Source organism: Nerophis ophidion, linkage group LG24, assembly GCF_033978795.1.
Source record: "Nerophis ophidion isolate RoL-2023_Sa linkage group LG24, RoL_Noph_v1.0, whole genome shotgun sequence".
NCBI lineage: Eukaryota > Metazoa > Chordata > Actinopteri > Syngnathiformes > Syngnathidae > Nerophis > Nerophis ophidion.
The window spans coordinates 16,895,603-16,920,820 of record NC_084634.1 but is presented as its reverse complement, the minus strand read 5'-3'; the positions used below and the strand labels follow the sequence as shown (position 1 = coordinate 16,920,820).

Below are 25,218 nucleotides of genomic sequence, written 5' to 3'. Positions count from 1 at the left end.
CATGTAGGCGACCACATTGCATTACTGCCGAGGCAGCGTAAGACCGTGCAATTGAGCGGAAAAGCGGAAGACTTTGTGGCTTGAATGGGATTTTTGCACACAAGGTAGCCGGCAGAATGAGGCGAGCGAGCAGCAAAGCGGACTGCGACCTGGAGGTTGATTGAAATCCAAATGTTGCAGAGCGCAATCACACGGGAAAAAGAAGAATCGAACAAACCCGACCTTACGATGCAGACACAGAAAATATTTTAAGTGATATAAAACAAGAGCAAAACAAAAAGCAGCACTTTATAAGAACAAGCATTTGTGATAAAAGATCTCAGACACTCCAAAACATCCAAACAAATAGCAGCAATCTGTGTGATTAAACCATTAAATTGCTCCGCAAATTGTTCAATTAGCATCATGCTAAGTGAAAACGATTAAGCAGAAAAATACGTCTCAGTCTGTTTGTGTCAAAAAATGACTTGTCCTGCACTGAATGTTGACATCTTTTCGAGCCGATACTGATGACTTATTTATATTTGTTTTTTTTAAATGGAGTATATTTGATTTTTACGGCACTTCTCACAGTGCATCACATGGGTAAAATACAAACAGTATGATTAAAATGAGCAATTTGAATAATAAAAAACTTTTTTTTTATTTTACATTCATAGATTAATTTTTTGGGGAAAAATTAAATTTTTCATGATTTTACAAATCAAATTTTACAATTTGAATGATTAAAAACAAACAATAAAATGAGCAAAAAGGGGCATGGTTGCATGTACCATTTTTAAAAGTGTATATTTCCTGCACAGCTGGAGTAAAAACGTCTCAGAAGTGGATTAGACCAGTGTCTTTCAACCACTGTGCCGCGGCACACTAGTGTACCGTCAGATATTGTCTTGTGTGCCGTGGGAGAGTATGTAATTTCACCTAATTGGGTTAAAAGTATTTTTTGCAAACCAGTAATTATAAACCGCAAATGTGCCATTGTTGTGAAGTGAAGTGAAGTATATTTATATAGCGCTTTTCTCTAGTGACTCAAAGCGCTTTACATAGTGAAACCCAACATCGAAGTTACATTTAAACCAGTGTGGGTGGCACTGGGAGCAGGTGGGTAAAGTGCCTTGCCCAAGGACACAACGGCAGTGACTAGGATGGCGGAAGCGGGAATCGAACCTGCAACCCTCAAGTTGCTGGCACGGCCACTCAACCAACCGAGTGTCTGTGCTGTCTAGAGCTCGGCAGAGTCATCGTGTTATACTCTACCATATCGGTAGGTGGCAGCAGGTCGCTAATTGCAGACGACAGCGGGAGGCAGTGTGCAGGTAAAAAAAGTATTTAAGGCATGAGCCAAAAATATAAAAAAGGTTGAGTGCCCCAATGAAAAGGCTTTGCAGCTTAGGGAAGGCTGTGCAGAACGGAACTAAAACTGAACTGGCTACAAAGTAAACAAAAACAGAATGCTGGACAAAAGCAAAGACATACAGAGTGTGGAGCAGCAGACGGCGTCCACAAAGTACATCCGTACATGACATGACCATCAACACTGTCCCCACAAAGAAGGATAGCATACGCACAACTTAAATAGTCTTGATTGCAAAGAAGGTGCTGGGGAATAGCGTTCAAGGAAGACATGAGACTGTTATAGGAAAATACCAACAAAATAGGTAAAGCCTTCAAAATAGGAGCGCAAGACAAGAACTAAAACACTACACACAGGAAAACAGCAAAAAACTCAAAATAAGTCACAGCATGATGTGACAGGTGGTGACAGTACACCTACTTTGAGACAAGAGCTATAGTGGTGCATGCTTGATTATGGTTTGAATTCCTATCCAACAATTGCGAGAATGACATTTTGGCTGCTGAGTTTAATTTTTTTATGTTTTCTGCTGGTGGTGTGCCTGCAGCTGTCGAGCGGCGGGTTGCTGACCCCCGCCTAAGATTAAACCATAGGTGTCAAACTCTGGCCCGCCGTGTATTTTCATTTGGCCCTTGAGGCAATATCAAATTAACATTAGAGCTGGCCCGCCGGTATTATACAGCGGCGGTGTCACTGTAACACCGCATTCACCGCTAATACTCATACTTGCTAACCCCCCCCCCGGCCCCTGATTTTCCAAGGAGACTCCCAAATTTCAGTGCCCCCCACAAAAATCACAGGGGGCATCCATTCTCCCAAATTTCTCCCGATTCCCACCTGGACAACAATACTGGGGGCGTGCCTTAAAGGCACTGTCTCATGCGTCCTCTAAAACCTTTCGTCATGTCCGCTTTTCCTACGTAGAAGCAGCGTGCCGGCCTAGTCACATGATATATGTGGCTTTTACACACGCTAATGCAATTTAAGCTTGGTCAACAGCCATACAGGTCACACTGAGGGTGGCCGTATAAACAACTTTAAGACTGTTACACATTGTGAACCAACACTAAACGAGAACGACAAGCAAATTTCGGGAGAACATCCACACTGTAACACAACATAAACACAACAGAACAAATACACAGAAACCCTTGCAGCACTACCTCTTCCTGGACGCTACAATATAAAAAAATTATTATTAGTCTGTGGGAAAAGTTTATTTTGATATTTACCTGAGATGGCTGCAAATAGAAAAGAGGCATCCAATTTCTATTTAAATTTGATTTGATATGCCATTGCTATTTTTAAATTATTAGTATTTGAAACTCAAATTTGCATGTCACTATAAAGTTATATAAGTCTCGCTTGTTCAATATTCAATGCAAAACTTGTTTGGGTCCCTATTAAAAGGTTAATTTGTTCAACCTTGGCCCGCGGCTTTGTTCAGTTTAAAATTTTGGCCCACTCTGTGTTTGAGTTTGACACCCCTGGACTGAACCATACCTTGCAAATTTTAACAGGGGACAAAAGGACTTAAGTCGGACATTAGGAATTCGGCAAGGAGAGACAAGGTGTAGACTGTAGAATTATTTCACCATTGTTAGAAATGTGACGAACAAGGGGGCATCATTTGGTGCTGATCCTAATCGGGAAGCCTTGGTGGAGGTCTTTACTCCCCGCAGGATATATTAACAATAAGTATCGACGAGTCTGTCAAGCCACAAAGACGCAGGCGATGTAAGACATAGTTGCGGGTAAAAGGAAGTTATCCAAGTGAGATTTCAGCGTTGTTTGTGTACCAGAAGGTTGGGAAGCGTTCAGTCAGAGGTGCTAGGGGTCTCATTAGGGAGCTCGTCAGGGCACTAGATAACAAGCCTCCTAAGTGCAGGCTCATTAGAGGCAGGGTACGCGTTCATGCTGGGTCGTGCGGCAGATGGCTGCCTGTGGACGTCCGCCGTCAAGAACATGCTTGGAATTTATAACCAAAACATGTGCAGCAGCCTAAATGTGGCTTTTGGCGCTCTTATTGTGATAGTCCCAAGTCAAAACCAACACCTGTGCCAAGGTTGGGTTCACTTGGCCAAAAGTGAGCCAAGGGAAATGACTGCTGATTCAACATTGCCCCCTGCTGGTGATACAGGTCATATTACAACATAAATGTTTTCCAACTACTCATTGTAAAAGTGTCTTTTAATAATGTATTTATCTATTCATGCCCATGGTCACAAAGGGGGATGGAGCCTATACCAGCAGACTTTGGTTGGGAGGTATAGACTAGACCAGGGGTCACCAAACTTTTTTAAACCAAGAGGTACTTCTTGGGTACTGATTAATGCGAAGGGCTACCAGTTTTATACACACTTAAAGAAATTTCCAGAAATTGCCAATTTGCTCAATTTACCTTTAATAAATAAATCTATATATGTATTTTTAAAAAATTGGTATTTCTGTCTGTCATTCCGTCGTACATTTTTTTTTCCTTTTACGGAAGTTTTTTTGTAGAGAATAAATGATGAAAAAAAACACTTAATTGAATGGTTTAAAAGAGGAAAAAACACGAAAAAAATTAAAATAAAATTTTAAAACAGTTTATCTTCAATTTCGAGTCTTTAAAAATCAAAATTCAATTGAAAAAAAGAAGAGTAAAACTAGCTAATTCGAATCTTTTTTTAAAAATTAAAAAAATGATTTATGGAACATCCTTAGTCATTTTTCCTGATTAATTTTAGAATTTTGAAGACATGTTTTAAATAGGTTAAATTCCAATCTGCATGTTGTTAGAATATATAACAAAATTGGACCAAGCTATATTTCTAACAAAGACAAATTATTATTTCTTCTAGATTTTCCAGAACAAAAATTTTAAAAGAAATTCTAAAGACTTTGAAATGAGATTTAAATTTGATTCTAAAGATTTGCTAGATTTGACAGAATTGTTTTATTTTTATTTTAATCATAATAAGTTTGAATAAATATTTCACAAATATTTTTTGTCGGTGAAAACAGAAGCTAAAATGAAAAATTAAATTAAAATGTATTTATTATTCTTTACAATAAAAAAAAAAACCTGAACATTGATTTAAATTGTCAGGAAAGAAGAGGAAGGAATTTAAAAGGTAAAAAGGTATATGTGTTTAAAAATCCTAAAATCCTTTTTAAGGTTCTATTTTTTCTCTAAAATTGTCTTTCTGAAAGTTATAAGAAACAAAGTAAAAAAATAATGAATTTATTTAAACAAGTGAAGACCAAGTCTTTAAAATATTTTTGGGGGTTTTCAAATTTTATTTGAGTTTTGTCTCTCTTAGAATTAAAAATGTCGAGCAAAACGAGACCAGCTTACTACTAAATAAATAAAATTAAAAAAATAGAGGCAGCTCACTGGTAAGTGCTGCTATTTGAGCTATTTTTAGAACAGGCCAGCGGGCGACTCATCTGGTCCTTACGGGCTACCTGGTGCCCGAGGGCACCGCGTTGGTGACCCCTGGACTAGACAAACAACTAACCAACATTTACTCTCATTTTAGCACAGCGTCCGCAATGAAGGAAAATCGATTCTCACGTGGGCCGGACTGGTAGAATCATTGCATAATAAAAGTAAGGACAACTTTGTATTGTTTTGTTTCACTTCGGTCAACATTGTAAAATGTACACATTCAATATAATCCTCTTGGCAAAACACTTCCAAGTTAATGAAAAATCTGAGGGGAAAAAACGGGTGCAGTTTCAAAAACACAATGCAGAACACAATTAATTTAGACTTTGTCTGAGTGTATTCACATTAAAAACCATTAAAACTTTTATCACTTCCGCAACTGCCACAACACCTTCATTTATCATCATTCAAATAGTACAATTAAAATATAAAAAAAACAATTTATCAGAATGACACTGTAGCCGAAATCAAGGTAACGTAACTGCAAACTTAACAAATGTGAACATGCTAGAGATTTGAGCATAAAATAAAATGGAACAAACAAATGTAGAAACACATTTTTACAATGGAGTTCAGGTTGCGCATCGTGCATTTAACCAATCGTGAGCGCTGCACGGAACTCAAAATACAAATATGACGGTCATGTTGACTCAAGTCAGGAGTGTCCAAACTTTTGGGGGCCGCATTGGGCTAAAAAAATGTTTTAATACATTTATAAAACAATCTTATACATTTGAGTATATTTTATGGATATTAAGATAATGAATGTATGATTAATAATTAATATAGCTGTAAAGTGTTAAAGTTTTACTCCTTTAAAGTTTTGTAATCAATCAGAAATATCAAAGCAGCTAAAATGCACAAAAAATTAACAAGTTTTTTTTTTTTTAATGTTCCCATCATCCTTTGTAGTGGGTTTAAACGAGTGTAATTTTGAATGTTTATTGGTGCATGGACATTTTTTCTTAATGTCCACAAAGTTTAATGAGCAAGTTGCGTTTTTTTGTTTTTTTTTTGCACCATGACTCAAGAAGGTTTTTTGCATAACATTTTATATTTCTATTCAGAGAAGGATTAAAGGTCATTCAAGTACTCAAATTGTCCCCTTGGTGGCAACACAATGTGTCAGTCTATAAAACTAAGTGCAATCCACCTGTGGGTAAGACTCCATATTAAACTCATGACTTCTTGTCTTGCGGGCCAAATTGAAGAGGTTGCACTTGGCCCGCGGGACGGAGTTATTTATTGATATATAGGTGTGTGTGTATACAAGTATATACATACATATACTTTATAAATAAATATATTTATAAAGGATTTTTGAATTGTTGCTATTTTTTTAGAATATTTAAAAAAAATCTCAAGTACCCCTTGGCATACCTTCAAGTACCCCCATTTGAGAACCACTGTTTTAGGGCATCAAAGCCAAACATTATTTTCTTTCGAGGCAGGGGCTCATAAAGCGCAGCTACATCTTATATCCATCAGGTTTCATCTTTCAAAAAAAAAATATATATATATATATATATATATATATATATATATATATATATATATATATATATACACATATATATACATATATACATATATATACATACATATACATACATACATATACATACATACATATACATACATATATATACATATACACATATACATACATACATACATATACATATATACGTATACATATACACATATACATACATATACTTCATAAATATATTTATAAAGGATTTTTGAATTGTTGCTATTTTTTAGAATATTTAAAAAAAATCTCAAGTACCCCTCGGCATACCTTCAAGTACCCCCAGGGGTACGCGTACCCCCATTTGAGAACCACTGATTTAGGCCACCAAAGCAAACATTATTTTCTTTCGAGGCAGGGGCTCATAAAGTGCAGCTACATCTTATATCCATCAGGTGTCATCTTTCAAAAAATGTATACACACATATATATATATATATATATATATATATATATGTTGAAAATGGCAGTGGTGGCTTTCAGTGATGACTGACTTCAATTATTATATCTCAAAATGCCATCATTTACATCACCACATGGCCATTGCTAGAGAAATGCTATACAGAAACACTTGTACGCACTACTGCGCATTGAATCACCTTAACAGTGTACAAATCAGGTTATTTTCTGGCGCATTTAAAAGTCAATTAAAACGCATCAGCAATCACAACAGATCTTATGTGGTACTGTCAAAATCAAAATGGCAAAAAAGCATATTAAAAGTGAACAAATAAAATATTTGAACTCACGATTCGACACGTCGTTTAAACCAGTGGTACCCCTCGTCGTCGGCTGTGTCAAAAACAGCTGAGCTCGCTTCCCAGCTGAGTAAGCTTCCTGGGTTTGGTCGACATCGTCTCACACAAAAGTAATTTCTCTTAAAAGATCCTTCTTGAAAATGGCCTTGCAGATATATATCTCTGTGCTAACAACGGTGTTTAGTTGAAGACATCATGTTAAAGTTTCTCTCTGTCCAGCCATTGACATGTGTACTGATTTTGTTGCTGTGGAACACACCTGTGATTGAAGGGCCTACTTACACACCAGCCGTACACGTCACACTAATGGTGGTTGAAAGAAAAACGTCAACACTGCCATAAACATGTGCCATATAGTAAAACCACACTAAACAACAAAGAAAAACACATTTCAGGAGAATATTTGCACCGCAACACAAAATAAACACAACAGAACAAATACCCAAAATCCCCTGCAGCACCAACTCTTCCTGGATGCTACAATATATCTGCCACCTCATCAAGGTTTTGTTCAATGTCTGGCAAGAGTGCAACACTTCCTGCTTTCTGCTAAATCGCAACTTGTGAATGGATACTGACTTCGGAATGACAAGTGGGTGTCCAGGGCTTCACGGTGGCAGTGGGGTTAGTGCGTCTGCCTCATAGTACGAAGTTCCTGCAGTCCTGGGTTCAAATACAGGCTCGGGATTTTTCTGTGTGGAGTTTGCATGTTCCGCCCGTGAATGCGTGGGTTCCCTCCGGGTACTCCGGCTTCCTCCCACTTCCAAAGACATGCACCTGGGGATAGGTTGATTGGCAACACTAAATTGGCCCTAGTGTGTGAATGTGAGTGTGAATGTTGTCTGTCTATCTGTGTTGGCCCTGCGATTAGGTGGCGACTTGTCCAGGGTGTACTCCGCCTTCTGCCCGATTGTAGCTGAGATAGGCACCAGCGCCCCCCGCCACCCTAAAAGGGAATAAGCGGTAGAAAATGGATGGATGCAAGTGGGTGTCCAATCACAGTCTTGTTAACATCAGGCTACTAAGATAGGCTACTGTCAACAACTTACGATCTGATTGGCTATCGCAATTATCTATCAAATGTATGTGTCCGTTCACTTACAGCTTCACGGACGCCCATATTGTTGATTCTGGAAGACTCCGGCAGATTTGGTACAGCATGGCAACATAAGCTGGCTGAATTCTGATTGGATACAAACTAAAACTAAAAAGAACAGCGCTGGAAGGAGCATAATATGGCATGAAGAGAACATAAATACTTTTAAATATTAAGGGTAAGTAAAAACAAAGCAAAAAATTTTATATTTAAGTATGATCATGATTTCTGATTATGTTAGGCCAGCAGAGAAGGCCTTGCTGGCCCTGACGGCACACCACTGTGTGTGTGTGTAATATATATATATATATATATATATATATATATATACATATATATATATATATATATATATATGTACACAGTGGGGCAAAAAAGTATTTAGTCAGCCACCGATTGTGCAAGTTCTCCCAGTTAAAATGATGTCAGAGGTCTGTAATTTTCATCATAGGTACACTTCAACTGTGAGAGACAGAATGTGAAAAAAAAATGCAGGAATTCACATTGCAGCAATTTTAAATAATTTATTTGTAAATTATGGTGGAAAATGGATACATGGATGATACAGCAGAGGATTGGGAGAATGTCATGTGGTCAGATGAAACCAAAATGGAACTTTTTGGTATAAACTCAACTCGTCGTGTTTGGAGGAAGAAGAATACTGAGTTGCATCCCAAGAACACCACACCTACTGTGAAGCATGGGGGTGGAAACATCATGCTTTGGGGCTATTTTTCTGCTAAGGGGACAGGACGATTGATCCGTGTTAAGGAAAGAATGAATAAGGCCATGTATCATGAGATTTTGAGCCAATAACTTCCTTCCATTAGTGAGAGCTTTGAATGGTTGACCAAATACTCATTTTTCCACCATAATTTACAAATAAATTATTTTAAATTCTTTACAATGTGAATTCCTGGATTATTTTTTTTGCATTCTGTCTCTCACAGTTGAACTGTACCTATGATGAAAATTACAGACCTCTGTCATCATTTTAAGTGGGAGAACTTGCACAATCAGTGGCTGAATAAATACTTTTTTGCCCCCCTGTATGTATATATATATATACATACATACACATACATTTATACATATACAGTATATACAGTATATACATCCCCTTTTTTAGAAGGTGGCAGTCGTCCCAGGATCTTAGTTCTAAGGCTGTCTAAATAATGACAGGTGACAATTTATTCCACAAAAGGGAGTACCGTATTTTAGAAAGCAAGCCGCACCCACTAAATCTTAGAAAGTATCGGCAGTAAAACGGATGATCAAACACAACAGAAGTCATTGTCTATGTATATATGTATGTATGTACAGTCGCGATCAAAAGTTTACATACACTTGTAAAGAACAATGTCATGGCTGTCTTGAGTTTCCAATCATTTCTACAACTCTTGTTTTTTTTGTGATAGAGTGATTGGAGCACATACTTGTTGGTCAAAAAAAACATTCTTGAGGTTTGGTTCTTTTATGAATTTGTTATGGGTCTACTGAAAATGTGACCAAATCTGCTGGGTCAATGTACACATACAGCAATGTTAATATTTGCTCACATGTCCCTTGGCAAGTTCCACTGCAATAAGGCGCTTTTGGTAGCCATCCACAAGCTTCTGGTTAAAATTTTTGACCACTGCTCTTGAACAAATTAGTGCAGTTCAGCAAAATTTGTTGTTTTTCTGACATGGACTTGTTTCTTCAGCATTGTCCACATGTTTAAGTCAGGACTTTGGGAAGGCCATTCTAAAACCTTCATTCTAGCCTGACTTAGCTATTCCTTTACCACTTTTGACGTGTGTTTGGGGTCTATGTTCTGTTGGAACACCCAAGACCCAACCTCCGGGCTGATGATTTTAGGTTATCCTGAAGAATTTGGAGGTAATCCACCTTTTTCATCGTCCCATTTACTGTCTGTAAAGCACCAGTTCCAGTGGCAGCAAAACAGGCCCAGAGCATAATACTACCACCACCATGCTTGACGGTAGGATTGGTGTTCCTGGGATTAAAGGCCTCACCTTTTCTCCTGCAAACATATTGCTGGGTATTGCGGCCAAACAGATAATGTTTGTTTCATCTGACCACAGAACTTAAGGTCTTTTTCCATGTGATGTCAGTATATATATATATATATATATATATATATTGTACAGTAAGTGGTTTTTTTTTTTAATCAAGGTTGTAGCTTTTATATTTGTTGTTTAGCACTGAGCAACACTGCAATTTCCTGGCTCTGCTTATTACTAAAACTTGTAGCTCATCCTCATGTTCAGGCTCAAAAAATATAAGGTTCTGGATCATCCTATGTCCCAAAGTAGTCTTTGTTGTGGCTCATGAAGTCTGTCAATATTATTAGTAATGTTGTTGTAGGAGGAAAAAAGCGAAAGTTATGATGTGTCCATGAAATAAATACACCGCCGTATGCAAAAAAAAAAAAAAAAAAGGGGCAATAATCAATAAATATTACAAATGATGATTACTACATTACATATAGTTACGGCGTGTGTATTAAATGGAGAGTTTGCGATGTTGAGAGTGCTTTATTATGAGGGGCCTCTCTTGGCCCCAACTTTGTAGCCAAAAAGTGGAGAAAAAAAATGGTATGTAGCTCCAGCACCACCCGAAACCCCGAAAAGAGACAATCGGTAGAAAACGGATGGATGGATGGATGGATGCTATAATACAACATTTCAACATTGACTTCTTGAGTCTTCTGGGAGTCTTCCTTTTGTGATTGTGACAGACCTAAACTTGGCGACCATTTAAGAGCTCAGGAAGTTGAAGTAAGTTAAACGATGCGGACACGTATGTTACTGGATACTTTCTAATATGCTTCAGCCTCATAGACCTTGTATGTGTTATCAATATTTACCTTTTTTATGTTTTCAAATGTGTTCTTTTACACAGCAATATTGTTCAATCATCATTATGCATGCATAGCTTGTGTGCTTAGCTGTTGCGTCGCTGCTAGTTCTTAATAACTGAGGTCAGCAACCCACGGCTCAAGCGCCACATGCGACTCTGTAGCGTCGCCTTGGTGCCTTCATGAAGTTTTTAAAAAAAATGTAAGGAAGTGGAAAAAAATGGGGTGAAAATTTGTTTTTTGTTATATTGTTTCTGTAGGAGTTTGTGTTTATGCTGCACTGATGGGGGTATTTGGCGAGTGCTGTTTTGTCCCACTAATTTCAGTGGCCCTTGAACTCACCGTTGTGTGGACTGAGACTCAGTTTGTTTACATGTACAACTTTCTCCGACGCTACCACAGAAAGACATGTTTTACGCCACTCCCTTTGTCTCATTTTGTCCACCAAATGTTTTATGCTGTGCATGAATTCACAAAGGTAAGCTTTGTTATTTACTTGTTGGAGTGTTAATCATGCATATTTGGTGCCTGCTTGACCGCAAGCTAATCGATGCTAACCTGCTATTTAGGCTAGCTGTATGAACCTATTGCATTATTATGCCTCGTTTGTAGGTATATTTAAATTTCCTTTACTTACAGTATGTCTTTTTTGTATTTAATTTATATTTGCATGTCTCATGACACATTATCTGTAACATTGGCTGCATTTCTGATAGTTTGTGTGCCATGTTGTTCCAGATCACAGCAAACGTTACCTAGCTTGCAAAGACTGTAATAAATCCATTAGAAGATAGCCTGACATTTCCTTTAACTTGAACACAAACATGGATACCTTTCGCAATTCTGAGCCAGTAATTTCCAGAAGTTATCTCACCTTCTGAGAAGTTTTACTTATGTGTTCCCAATGTTGTAAAAATGTGTAGAATAAATGAAATTTCAATATTTCTGTCAACGAAGATTTGCGTCGGACTGCGACAGTCAATTTGATAGCTAAAATAGACACATCATGTGTTGCCTTCATTATAAGACTTATATAAGTCTTTTAATTGTTTGCGGCTCCAGACTGATTACTTTGTATTTGTGGTCCAATATGGCTCTTTTAACATTTCGGGTTGCCGGCCCCTGGCAACTTTAGAAAGTTGGTTTTGCATAATATGTAAATATATTTTACTTTTCGTCGTACACCTCAGACATAACATGGTATTTCAAACATGCTAACTGTTATCAAGCTCATAACATGTTAACATGCTACTATACTAACATTAGCGTGCTATTTTTTTGTAAATTTTGCAGCAGTAAACCTCAGACATCTTGGTATTTCAAAAATGCTAACTGCTAGCAGGCTAATATTGTTAGCCATTTTTTTAGCTGTACACCTCAGAATCATAACTTGGTACTTGACACATGTCAACTGTTGGCATGCTAACTTTTTTTTTTTTTAGCCAATCTTGAAGTCGTACACAGAGACATAACGTGGAATTTTAAACATGCTCTTAGCAAGCTCACGTTAACACCAGCATGCTAATTTTCTTAGCCAAGTTTGCAGAGGTAAATCTCAGATGTATATAACTTGGTACTAAACACATGCTAACTGTTAACAAGCAAACAACATGCTACTATGTGAACATTAGCATAGTAGCATTTTTAGCCAATGTTATAGCTGTACATCTCAGAGTAATATGACCTGGTACTTTCAAGCATGCTAACTGTTAGCAAGCTAACATTAACGTGAGATTTTACTAACATTAGCATGCTATTTTTCTTAGCCAATTTTGTAACGTTAAACCTCAGATGTATACGACTTGGTACTTGACACATGCTGACTGTTGGCATGCTAACATTTTCATGCTAGCATGCTAATGTTTTTAGCCAATTGTGCAGCTGTACACCACAGAGACAACTTGGTACCTTTAATTCAGTTTTCTTCCCGTTTACACCTGCTTTGCGATATAACTTGCATGTGCTCGCACCTTTGAGAACATTTACACGTGATTTTTATAAAAAAAAAAAGGCTAGCGCTCAAGTAAGCAAGCAAGTTTTGATTTCACATTCCTTCAGTTATTTGTATAAAAACAAATATATATTTGCGAACAGTTTTATTTACAGGTTAAAAAGATGTTTAATCAAGTAGATGCTTTTATGAAACAATGCCAGTGCAGCCAGTAAGTGTGCCACACGCTCTCCTTCAGTTATTTGTATAAAAACAAATATATATTTGCGAACAGTTTTATTTACAGGTTAAAAAGATGTTTAATCAAGTAGATGCTTTTATGAAACAATGCCAGTGCAGCCAGTAAGTGTGCCACACGCTCACTTCCCCATCACCAAACAACTTTGCGTAGTGTGAGAAATAAAACCTCTGACATAATAGTTCGATATTAAAAACAAACAGGAACAATTTTGCCGTTTTATTTTTTTTTCTTCACATTATTGCTTTACAGTAAAATGCATTGGTTGGATATGTCCAGTATAGCAAGACAATACATTCATATAAGTTATACAGTATTTTTTTTATAGTAACTAACTTTACATTAAATATATAATCATCTTTTTTTTTTAATTCTCGACAACAACTGCCACATCACATTGAGCTCACAGTGCATCAGGTCGCGTTCAAAGAAAAAAATCTCCTTGCGGTCAGCGCTCCTCGACGTGTGCGTGCTTGCTTTGTACACTTTTCTTCTTTTTCCTGTCCTCTGCGGGGCGGGGGGTGGAAAAAAAAACAAAAAAACTCATCCGGCAAGAAAGTCAAAGAGCAGGTGTATAAAGTGTATCTACAGAGGAGCATCTTAAGGGGGTCCAACTTTGTTTGTCCTTAAGTGCTCTCATGCAGGCCCTCTCCTAAAGTGACAATTCCCCTCCCCCCCAAAAAAATCATACAGAAACTCCAGCTTTCTGATGCAAAAAAAAAAAAAAAAGTCTTCCTGTGAGGCCATTGTTTTTTTTTCCAGAAAAGTCCCACCTTTGGCTCAGTTCAACAGCAATCACAACAAAACAAAAAAACAACCTGTGAGCTCACACAGTAGTACTGGACGGGACAACATCGTCATGGCGACCTGGCAGGGCCTCTCGTGTCACTCTTTCTCGCACACACACGCACAGTTACATTAAGATTGCATAAATTGCATAAATTCAAATATTCACGCAAACCCCACCCGACCACCCACCAGACCTCGGCTCCTTTTCTCGCATTTTTGCAACAAATTGTTGTGTAGCTGCCGATTTCTTCCATTTTTGTTTTTTTTGTGTGTGTGTTGTAAAACTGGAGATGCAATCAGGTTTATTTATTTATTTTTTCCTATGCTGTGCTTCAAAAGTTTTGGGGTGGGTGGGGGCGGTACTGCATTTATCGTCCCGGCATGCACTGCAGACAAGAGGTGGGTGTGCTCATGGTATAGATTCAACAAGCGTGGAGCCCCACACACACACACACACACACACACACACACACACACACACACACACACACACACACACACACACACACACACACACACACACACACACACACACACACACACACACACACAGAGAGAAGGAAGCACTAGTTGATTGAGAATGAGTGTTAAAGTGCAGTATCTACATACCACCGCAAATTCGAGACCATAGCGCCCCCTGGTGCTGTCCCTGATGACTGACTATAATGCTGGGTTTGGCACCCTCTGCTGGCCGTAGGACGCAATAGCAGACAAGTCAAGCTCCACCTCTGCATGGAAAAGTGCAACAGAAGCCATGGCTGAATGACGACAGCGCCCCCCTGTGGTCGCTCGTATCTCGGGAAAAAAAACAAGCTTCAAGTTTGTTTGTTTTTTGCAATCCAAAAAAAAAGGTGAGAAAAAAAAAAGTTGCAGGTGATTTAAGAGTCGGAGAGTGTCTTAATTCCTGGTGGCACAGGTCATGCCAGGACAGTGAAGTCCATGCTGGAGCTGCCAAAGACAAGGCCCGGGGTCTTAAGAAAGAAAAATAAAGTGTGCTTGTCTCTTTGGGTCCTGGAGTTCTCGGTAAACCTTTTGAGGATTCTTCCGTGGTGTGAGACATGCGTAGTGGAAAGATTTGGACAGAAAAATACCGCACAGGAACAGGCAAGGCCCCGGAACCAGCGTGTAGGTCCGCCCCCTGCCGTCGGTCCGTGGCCAGGGGACACGGCTCAAGTGTGCCACCCGGTGGACAAACGTGGGACTGAACAATACGAGGGGAGAGAGAGGGATAGGTCCAAGGAGGAGGAATTTGGGAGCTTTTCGGGGGGGCTCCTGGCTGAGTTAGTCCTCGAAGCACATGGGCAGGTTGACGAAGGTGAAGACGTTGTACTCGATCATGACCGAGAAGCAGAGGAAGACGGCGTACAGAAGCAAGGCGTAGATGCCCAGCTTGGGGTCCAGCCTCCACTTGTTCAGGTGAATCCCCAGCACCTGGGCACGGTCACAACACAAATTAGTTCCGTCCCAAAAATTTTTTTTTTTTTTTTTTTTTTTTTTTAAATCAGAATTTCCAATGGTGTTTAATTGCAGTAAAGTGATTGCTTTACTGGGGTTAAATTTTAGTTTTTAAAACCATAATATAACATGTTCTAATACATGGGTGTCGAACTCTGGCCCGCTGACCAAATCTGGCCCGCCGTGTAATTTAATTTGGCCCTTGAGGCAATATCAATTTAGCATTAGAGCTGGCCCGCCGGTGTTAGAACACCGCATTCACCGCTAATACTCATACTTGCCAACCCTCCTAATTTTCCCGGTAGACTCCCGAAGTTCAGTGCCCCTCCTGAAAATCTCCCGGGGCAACCATTCTCCCGAATTTCTACCGATTTCCACCTGGACAACTATATTGGGGACGCGCATTTAAGGCACTGCCTTTAGCGTTCTCTACAACCTGTCGTCACGTCCGCTTTTCCTACATACTAACAGCGTGTCACATAATATTTGTGGCTTTTACACACACACACGCACAAGTGGATGCAACGCATACTTGGTCAACAGTCATACAGGTCACACTGAGGGTGGCCGTTAGAGATGCACGGTTTGCGGTCTCGTACGCGGAGTCCGCGGATAAACCACGGGTCGAGCGGTGGACATGACGAAAAAATAGATTTTAATTCGGTTTGGGCGGGTGGCGGTTGAACCATTCGGAAATATTTGATATACATGGTTCTGTGATCGGGATCCTTTGCCATTCAAAGTGCCATTTAAGACCAGTGTCATAAAGCGAAGAAGACAATAAGAGACGCTATTATTCTCTTGAATAACTGCCGGTAGTCACCCAGATAAGTATTAGGGCGTGCTATGAAGCCATTGGCTTTGTCGCCTACTACAACATGTACAATCTGCTTGGCAGTCCAGCATCATGTGTGTGGTTTCCGCGGCAACACGCACACGACTGCAAAGCACACTGGGTGACACAGAGTACACTAATGGTTGTGATATAAACAATTTTAACACTCGTACTAATATGCGCCACGCTGTGAAGCCACACCAATTGAGGAACGACAAACACATTTCGGGAGAACATCCTCACAGTAACGCAACAAACGCAACACAACAAATACCCATAATCCTTTGTATTCATAACACTTCCTGACTATTTTATACACCCCGCTAGCAGCAAACCCCATCACCCACCCCCCTCCTACCCCGTGCGTCGGTAAGGTGGGCGGGTTTGGGGGCGCGGGGGTGTAAAATATATTCAAGAAGTCTCACGGATACAACAGATTATGGGTATTTGTTGTGTTGCGTTTATGCTGTGTTACTGTGAGGATGTTCTCCCGATATGTGTTTGTCAATCTTGTTGGGTGTGGTTTCACAGCGTGGCGCATATTAGTAAGTGTTAAAGTTGTTTATATCACAACCATTAGTGTACTCTGTATCACCCTGTACGCCTTTCAATCTTGAACGTGTAATTGCGGAAGCTGCACACAACATGTTGCTGGACCAATAATCAATTCGTACATGTTATTGAAGGTGTATAAGGCAATGGCTTGACAGCACACCCTTATTCTTCTCATCAGGATGAACGCTATTGGATAGTCGCGAGAACGTTGTTGGCTCCAATTATCATCATTACTCTGTGAAACAGGTTTAAATAGCTCTGTGAGTGGTAAAGGCGGACAACCTCTGATGTATTACAGCGGGTGGTTGGCAGGCGGGTACGATCCCGATAAAATTTTGGATCGGGTGGACGGCGGGTGGATGACGACTTTGGTGATGCGGATGATATAATTGCCTATCCACGCATCTCTAGTGGCCGTATAAACAACTTTAGTACTGTTACAAATATGCGCCACACTGTGAACCCACACCAAACAAGAATGACAAACACATTTCGGGTGAACATCCGCACCGTAACAACAGAACAAATACCCAGAAACCCTTGCAGCACTAACTTGCGGGAAACTTCCAGCAAACTGACCAATAACTAACGTTTTATTCATGCATTTTCTCTTGCTACTTCAAGGCTTGAATGTTTGGTTCACTCATTATTGTTATTTTATTTTCAAATGTATTATTAGCCTGTGGAAAAAATTTGATATTTACCTCAGAATTATGCAAATTGAAAAAAAGACATACAATTTTTATTGAAATCTTATTTGATATGCCATAGATTTTCTTTTAATTATTATTATTATTATTATTATTTGAAACTGGATTTTGCAGGTCACTAAAGTTATATATGCCTTGCTTTTTCAATATTTAATGCAAAACTTCTTTGGGTCCCTATTAAAAGGTTAATTTGTACAACCTTGGCCTGCGGCTTTGTTCCGTTTAAAATTTTGGCCCACTCTGTATTTGAGTTTGACACCCCTGTTCTAATAGGGGTGTCAAAGGTCGGGTCGCGGGGGCAGCAGCCTAAGCAGGGAAGCCCAGCCTTTCCTCTCCCCAGCCACTTCGTCCAGCTCTTCCCGGGGGATCCCGAGGCATTCCCAGGCCAGCTGAGAGACAGTCTTCCCAACGTGTCCTGGGTCTTCCCCGTGGCCTCCTACCTGTTGGACGTTCCCTAAAGTCCGGGTGGCATCCTGACCAGATGCCCGAACCCCCTCATCTGGCTCCTCTCCATGTCCATTTACCGTATTTCCTTGAATTGCCGCAGGGCATATAGTATGCGCCTGCCTTGAATTACCGCCGGGTCAAACTCGCTTCGCAAAATAATTAGTGCATGCTTAGTATTACCGCCTGGTCAAACTCCGGACGTCACGAGTGACACTTCCCCTGTTATCATTTTCAAAATGGAGGAGGCTGATTTCAATACCGGTAATTTGAAATCGCATAAAGGGAAGAACATTAAGAGCTATTCAGTAGGATTTAAGGTCCAAGCTTACATCACACTCAAATTTTTACTACATACCTTTGGTAAGTGCCGGAGTGAGAAGAGGTTTTAAAATAATTAGCGCATGCTTACTTTTACCGCATGCCTTTGGTAAGCGCAGGAGTGAGAAGAGGTTTTGAATGAATCAGCACCCCGGTGGCAATTAAAAAAAATACGGTACTCATTTTAAAAGTACATTAATAGTAATTATTTTATTTTTTTATTACTCTTTTCATGATCCATTTAATTTTTTCATGAACCTTTCATGGATTTATTTGACCTGTCAAACTCCGCCATCAAAGTCAGTGGGCGGGGCTAAAGTGCATACATACCAAAGACTATAAAAATGGGAGCCATTACCTCCCTGTTTGGCACTCAGCGTCAAGGGTTGGAATTGGGGGTTAAATCACCAAAAATGATTGCCGGGCGCGGCCCCCGCTGCTGCTCACTGCTCCCCTAACCTCCCAGAGGGGTGATCAAGGGCGATGGGTCAAATGAAAAGGATAATTTCGCCACACCTAGTGTGTGTGCGTGACGATCATTGGAACTTTAACTTTAATTTGTATATAATGTTTTTCAAATCACCTGACATGTATACTCTGAATACGTACACAATTTATCCATGTTTTTAATGTAATTTTTTATATACATGTTACAGGTTATATATATATATTTTATTGAATGTATCAAATGTGATGACATTTTTAATGGACAATAATTGATCAATTTGCCTTTTAAAGCATTGCATGGATTCAATTATTTAAGATGTCAATAAACTTCTCAATCAATCAATCAAAGACAAATCTCGTCCAATGACTGCTTTGGACTGATATTGGGAAGTGTTAGCCCCGCCCACTGACTGACTGGCCAGACAAAATTAATTCATGAAGCGCCGACCCGCGTTTTCATAAAATAAGTAATTCAACAAACAAGTCATAATTAAATAATTGCATGATGAAATAATTAAATGTATTTTTACAATAAATAAATAAATAAATACCAATTTAAAATAGCACATTGAAGTAAATATTTTTTATATATGTTGTTGCCCCGACACGTTTATGCCAATCAAACAAACCATTAAATGATGAAATAATTAAATTACCGTATTTCCTAGAACTGCCACCGGGGCGCTAACTAATTTAAAACCTCTTCTCACTCCTGCGCTTACCAAAGGCACGCGGTAAAAGTAAACATGCGCTAATTATTATAAAACCTCTTCTCACTCCGGCACTTACCAAAGGTATGAAGTAAAAATTTGAGTGTGATGTAAGGTTGGACCTTAAATCCTACTGACTAGCTCTTAATCTTCTTCCCTTTATGCAATTTCAAATTACCGGTATTGAAATCAGCCTCCTCCATTTTGAAAATGATGACAGGGAAAGTGTCACTCGTGACGTCGCGAGTTTGACCAGGCGGTAATACCAAGCATGCGCTAATTATTTCGGGAAGCGAGTTTGACCCGGCAGTAATTCAAGGCAGGCACATACTATATGCCCAACTTGGTATGTGAAACACGCCAGCTGTTAGCATGCTAACATTAGCATTCTAACATTTTTCCCCAATTTAGTAACCCAGAGTCATATAATTTTATACTTCAAACATGCTGACTGTTAGCAAGCCAATGTTAACATGTTACTATACGACCAAGATTATCATGCACATTTTTTAGGTAATTATGCAGCAGTAAACCTCTGATGTATATAACTTGGTACCTAACACATGTAATTAACATACTAACATTTACATGCTAGAATGCTAACTTTTTAGCCAATTTTGAAGCCGTACTACTAAGAGACACAACTTGATTCATGCAGGCTAACAGTATGCTCACATTTACATGCTAGCATGTGAACATAAGCATTCTAACATTTATAGCCAATTTTGTGGCTGTTCAGCCCATATGCTAACACTAGCATATTAAAAAATTTTTTAGCCAATGTTATAGCTGTGCATCTCAGAGACATAACCTGGTACTTTCAAACATGCTAAGTGTTAGAAAGCTTACATTAACGTGATACTATCCTAACATTAGCATGCTAATTTTCTGAGGGTATTTTGCAACGGTAAACCTCAGAGTTATGATTTTGTACTTGTCACAGGCTAAAATTTTATTGTTAGCATGCCAATGTTTTCATCAAATTGTGAAGCTGTACACCTCAGATGTATATAACTTGGTACTTAACACATGTTAACTTATAACAAGCTAACGTCAACATGCTACAATGCCAACATTAGCACATTAGCCAATGTTATATAGCTGTGTATCTCTGTCATACAACCTGTTACTTTCAAACGTGCAAACTGTTAGCAAGCTAACATTAACGTGACACTATACTAACATTAGCATGCTAATTTTCTGATGATATTTTGCAACGGTAAACCTCAGATGTATAAGACGTGGTACTTTTCACATGCTAACATTTAACGCGAGCATGCTAACGTTTTCAGCCAATTGTGAAGCTGTACACCGTAGATGTATACAACTTGGTACTTAACACATGATAACTTTTAACAAGCTAACGTCAACATGCTACTATGCTATCATTAGCATATTAGCATTTTTTTTTTAGTCAATGTTATACCTGTGTATTTCAGAGTCATACAACCTGGTACATTCAAACATGCTAACTGCTAGCAAGCTAACATTAACGTGATACTATTCCAGCATTAACATGCTAATTTTCTAAGCCAATTTTATAGCAGTACTTGGTACTTGACACATGCTAACATGCTAACGTTTTCAGCAAATTATGAAGCTGTACACCTCAGATGTATATAACTTGGTAGTTAACACATGCTAACTTTTAACAAGCTAACGTCAACATGCTATTATGCCAATATTAGCATATTAGCATTTTTTTTAGCCAAAGTTATATAGCTGTGCATCTTAGAGTCATACAACCTGTTACTTTCAAACATGCTAACTGTTAGCAAGCTAACATTAACGTGATACTATTCCAGCATTAACATGCAAATTTTCTGAGCCAATTTTATAGCAGTACTTCGTACTTGACACATTCTAACACTCTCTTGCTAGCATGCTAACGTTTTCAGCAAGTTGTGAAGCTGTAAACCTCAGATGTATATAACTTGGTACTTAACACATGCTAACTTTTAACAAGCTGACGTCAACATGCTATTATGCTAGTAGTAGCATATTAGCATTTTTTTAGCCAATGTTATATAGCTGTGCATCTTAGAGTCATACAACCTGTTACTTTCAAACATGCTAACTGTCAGCAAGCTAACATTAACGTGATACTATTCCAACATTAACATGCTAATTTTCTGAGCCAATTTTATAGCAGTACTTGGTACTTGACACATGCTAACATGCTAACGTTTTCAGCAAATTGTGAAGCTGTACACCTCAGATGTATAAAACTTGGTAGTTAACACATGCTAACTTATAACAAGCTAACGTCAACATGCTACTATGCCAATATTAGCATATTAGCATTTTTTTAGCCAAAGTTATATAGCTGTGCATGTTAGAGTCATACAACCTGTTACTTTCAAACATGCTAACTGTTAGCAAGCTAACATTAACGTGATACTATTCCAGCATTAACATGCTAATTTTCTAAGCCAATTTTATAGCAGTACTTGGTACTTGACACATGCTAACATGCTAACGTTTTCAGCAAATTATGAAGCTGTACACCTCAGATGTATACAACTTGGTAGTTAACACATGCTAACTTTTAACAAGCTAACGTCAACATGCTATTATGCCAATATTAGCATATTAACATTTTTTTTAGCCAAAGTTATATAGCTGTGCATGTTAGAGTCATACAACCTGTTACTTTCAAACATGCTAACTGTTAGCAAGCTAACATTAACGTGATACTATTCCAGCATTAAAATGCAAATTTTCTGAGCCAATTTTATAGCAGTACTTCGTACTTAACACATGCTAACACTCTCATGCTAGCATGCTAACGTTTTCAGCAAATTGTGAAGCTGTAAACCTCAGATGTATATAACTTGGTACTTAACACATGCTAACTTTTAACAAGCTGACGTCAACATGCTATTATGCTAGTAGTAGCATATTAGCATTTTTTTAGCCAATGTTATATAGCTGTGCATCTTAGAGTCATACAACCTGTTACTTTCAAACATGCTAACTGTCAGCAAGCTAACATTAACGTGATACTACTCCAGCATTAACATGCTAATTTTCTGAGCCAATTTTATAGCAGTACTTGGTACTTGACACATGCTAACATTTTAATGCTAGCATGCTAACGTTTTCAGCAAATTGTGAAGCTATACACTACAGATGTATACAACTTGGTACTCAACACATGCTAACTGTTAACAAGCTAATGTCAACATGCTACTGTGCTAAAATTAGCATATTAGCATGCTATTATGCTAAAATTAACATATTTGCATTTTTATTAGCCAATGTTATAGCCGTGTATTTTAGAGTCATACAACCTGGTACATTCAAACATGCTAACTGTTAGCAAGCTAACATTAACATGATGCTATTTCAACATTAGCATGCTAATTTTTGGAGCTAATTTTGTGACCATAAACCTCAGATGTATACGACTTGGTACTTGACACATGCTAACATTTTCATGCTAGCATGCTAACGTTTTCAGTCAATTGTGAAGCTGTACACCTCAGAGACATAATTTGGTACCTTTAATACCATTTTCTTCCCATCTACACCTGTATTGCGATACAACTAGCATGTGCTCGCACCTTTTAGAAGGTCGAACGTGGTTATTATAGAAAGAAGAACTCACTGTGAGGGCCACAGAGCCCAGCAGAAGCACCACTGAATACAAAAGTCCCCGACTGTTGATCATCACCTGGAACGGAACAAAAATGTCAACCATGCTAACTCTGTGTTCAAATAACGACACGATCAGAGCACAACGAAACGTTAACCGACCTCGGATCCGTAATCCACACACATGGTCTGAATAGCCCAGGGGACCCCGAGTCCGACCAAGATGTCAAAGACGTTACTCCCAATAGTGTTGGACACGGCCATGTCTCCCAGACCTGCAACGCGAAACAGGTCGGACATGTTGTTGTTGTTGTCGGACAAGTTCTAACGTCGGCGACGACATCACCTTGGCGAGCCACGATGAGGCTGGCGATGCAGTCCGGCACGCTGGTACCCGCTGCCAGGAAGGTGATGCCCATGATGACGTCAGGGATGCCCAGAGTGTAGCCAATTATAGTCACCTGCAAGAACACAATTGGTTTTGTTTTTTTTATACGGCAAAGCACGTCAACCTGCACAAATCATATAGTTTGTTATTGTTTGTACATTAGGTACACCTGTAAAAAAGGGCAATTTTAAAGAGGGGTGTTCTGTAATTTAAATACCAACAAAAAAAACTTAAAGTGGACATAAGGCTCTACTTTTCCTTTTAAAAGACATACACACTCTGCTCTCATGAAACGTCTCAACTAGATATTTGAAATTGTTACTTTTAGGTAATGCAATAAAAGTAAATTATATTTATCAGAGTAATTCATAAAGTAGCCTGCTTACAGCCAGATTAGGTTAATGTGAAAATCGTTTATATTTAACGTATGTTTGCATATCAACAAGTATACAAAATAAACTGTCTTTTACGATTGCTCAATTTATTATTACAACTCAGGAGAACAGCAGTAATTCCAACTAAATAAAGTGGAAATAAGGCTCTACTTTTCAACAGGCACCGCCTTTTAAAGACACAAGACTGGACAGCGTGGCAAAGTTTGGAGAGTGGGTGTGCCAGCAATCTGAGGGTTACTGGTTCAATCCCCACCTTCTAAAGGGGTTATACTTGTATAGCGCTTTTCTACCTTCAAGGTACTAAAAGCGCTTTGACACTATTTCCACATTCACACACTGATGGCGGGAGCTGCCATGCAAGGCCCTAACCACGACCCATCAGGAGCAAGGGTGAAGTGTCTTGCTCAAGGACACAACAGACGTGACGAGGTTGGTAGAAGTTGGGGATTGAACCAGGAACACTCAGGGTGCTCACACGGCCACTCTTCCAAATGCGCCACACCGTCCCCCTTCTACCATCTTAGTCACATCCGTTGTGTCCTTGATCAAGACACTTCACCCTTGCTCCTGGTTAGTGCCTTGCACCCACCATCAGTGTGAATGTGGAAATAGTGTCAAAGTGTTTTGAGTTCCTTAAAAAAGGTAGAAAAGCGCTATACAAGTATAACCCATTTAACATTTACACATACATACACTCTACTCTCATGAAACATCTCAACTGCATATGCCAGATATTTGAAATTGTTTTTTTAAGTAACGCAATAAGTTACAACCAGATTAGTTTAATGTGAAAATGATGTAGTATTTGGTTTGCAATCTTTTTTTTTATTGAAGTACGCCAACATATCAACAAGCGTACAAAAAAATACAGACTCTTGTTCGATTACTAAATTTTTTACTATAACACAGGAATACTGCAGTAATTCCATTCCTTTTTTGCCAAAGTAACAAGTAATTATAATTTGAGATGTCCGATAATATCGGTACTCCGATATCGGCCGATAAAAGCTTTAAAATGCAATATCGGAAATGATTGGTACCGGTTTCAAAATTATCGGTACTTGTTTCAAAAAGTAAAATTTTTGACTTTTTAAAACGCCGCTGTGTACACGGACGTACAGAGCGCCAATAAACCTTAAAGGCACTTCCTTTGCGTGCCGGCCCAGTCACATAATAGACGTCTTTTCACACACACAAGAGAATGCAAGGCATACTTGGTCAACAGCCATACAGGTCACACAGAGTGGCCCTATAAACAACTTTAACACTGTTACAAATATGCACCACACTGTGAACCAACACCAAACAAGAATGACAAACACATTTTGGGAGAACATCCGCACCG

The 25,218-nt window shown here is 38.9% G+C and overlaps 1 protein-coding gene across 2 annotated transcripts in view; it reads right to left on the bottom strand.

Moving 5' to 3' along the window:
• Positions 1 to 13,416: 13,416 nt before the first annotated feature.
• slc24a4b (solute carrier family 24 member 4b) overlaps positions 13,417 to 25,218 on the bottom strand; it is a 128,685-nt gene continuing 116,883 nt past the window's right edge. For both annotated transcript variants that reach the window (XM_061885807.1, XM_061885806.1), the window contains exons 14-17: positions 23,437 to 23,551; positions 23,253 to 23,365; positions 23,104 to 23,169; positions 13,417 to 15,447 (exon numbers count right to left, since the gene is read on the bottom strand). In XM_061885807.1, the coding sequence (XP_061741791.1) occupies positions 15,298 to 15,447; positions 23,104 to 23,169; positions 23,253 to 23,365; positions 23,437 to 23,551 (444 nt within the window). In that variant the 3' untranslated portion in view covers positions 13,417 to 15,297. The remainder of the gene's footprint in view (positions 15,448 to 23,103; positions 23,170 to 23,252; positions 23,366 to 23,436; positions 23,552 to 25,218) is intronic.